The sequence below is a fragment of the Sinocyclocheilus grahami genome, unplaced genomic scaffold (genome assembly GCF_001515645.1).
Source record: "Sinocyclocheilus grahami isolate Dianchi unplaced genomic scaffold, SAMN03320097.WGS_v1.1 scaffold3561.1, whole genome shotgun sequence".
Lineage (NCBI taxonomy): Eukaryota > Metazoa > Chordata > Actinopteri > Cypriniformes > Cyprinidae > Sinocyclocheilus > Sinocyclocheilus grahami.
Genome location: NW_015508665.1, coordinates 7,903 through 9,232, shown reverse-complemented (window position 1 = coordinate 9,232; position 1,330 = coordinate 7,903). Strand labels below are relative to the sequence as shown.

General features: G+C 37.4%; 1 protein-coding gene across 1 annotated transcript in view; it reads left to right on the top strand.

Moving 5' to 3' along the window:
• LOC107576347 (pleckstrin homology domain-containing family A member 1-like) overlaps positions 1–1,330 on the top strand; it is a gene marked incomplete at its 5' end in the record, with an annotated part of 10,909 nt that overhangs the window by 1,802 nt on the left and 7,777 nt on the right. Inside the window, one exon of the mRNA XM_016262541.1 lies at positions 951–1,007. Coding sequence (XP_016118027.1) covers positions 951–1,007 — 57 coding nt within the window. The remainder of the gene's footprint in view (positions 1–950; positions 1,008–1,330) is intronic.

The window sequence follows — 1,330 nt, the reverse complement described above, 5'->3', positions numbered from 1 at the left end:
CATAATATTAAAAAAAGAATGCCTTCCATTCTCGCTCGGTCTGCAATAGCATAATGGGACGCGCTGTTGACGTATCATGTCTGCGCATGATACGTCATCAGATATGATTGGACAAACATATTTTGGTCCTACGCCTTCCACAGACAATATACATACATTTAGACCACTTAGCTTGGTGATTGCTATCACGATGTGAAGAGACTTTCATCCAGCATAACAAAAAAAGGTTTTGAACCAAATCACCCACCCTGCCTTTAAGTTTAGATATGGGGTTGGATTAAGGGATCTAAAATATGGCCATTCAGAATAAGGCATTAACATGTGCTTTATAGGTACTAATAAACAGCTGGTATGCTAGTAATATGCTTGCTAATAAGCAACTAGTTATTATATATTATATATTCTGCACTCATTTTCACTCTGGTTTAATGTGGTTGTTTTGGAGTTGGATCAGAGAGAAAGCTTTGACATTAACTGCTCTGATGCTTTCAGTGCCTTAATGTCATTTAGCTTAGAGTAAATGAGGAAACCACAGGTGAAACATGACCAGAACCAGTTCACTGATGAGGTGCCCATGTCAGGACCTGTCTTTTTTTATTCTTCATGTTCTTTGTTTTTTTTAATGGATTCTCTCTTTTCTCTTGGCTGCTGCAGGTTCTATACCAATCGCTTTATCTAACACTCAGTCAGTAGCTCCAGCCAGCATCTTTTATTGAAGCCATGTCTGACTTTGAATAATTTAACTCACTTCATCTGTAGATGTGTGTTAAATCTTTCATAGACCCCTGTGCAATTCTACAACTTTGGAGAATACCGTACACTCGCCGTAAATGTATTCTGTCCACGTTTGTTTTCAGATACTGCTCAAAACAAATTTCTCAAGTCAGTGTGTATCATTTTATATTCAGAATTTCAGCTCTAATTACTTCAACCCTCTCCTTCTTCTACAGAATCTTCCAGAAGGAACATCCAATGTCGGCTCCCTCAAACTAACATATATATCCAAGGTTTGTAATTGATCTGTTATTTCTGACTAATGATGACTAGTTATTACCATCTTTATATTCACAGACATGAATGATACATTTTAAATTGTGCAGCTTGTTAAGAAAAGTGACTACGCATTCAGATTCACCATTTTCTTGTAATGGCTGGCCATGTGATCCAAACTCTTATATGTGATAAAACAGCTTTTTATATATATATACTGACAAGCTACCCAAAATCGCGTTTAAAATCGCAGGCGATTCATTGCTTTTGTGTAACTTGTCAGTGAACTATGGCTCTCTGTAGTAAATGCCGCTCCATCTGAACGCACGTGCTGGAGATT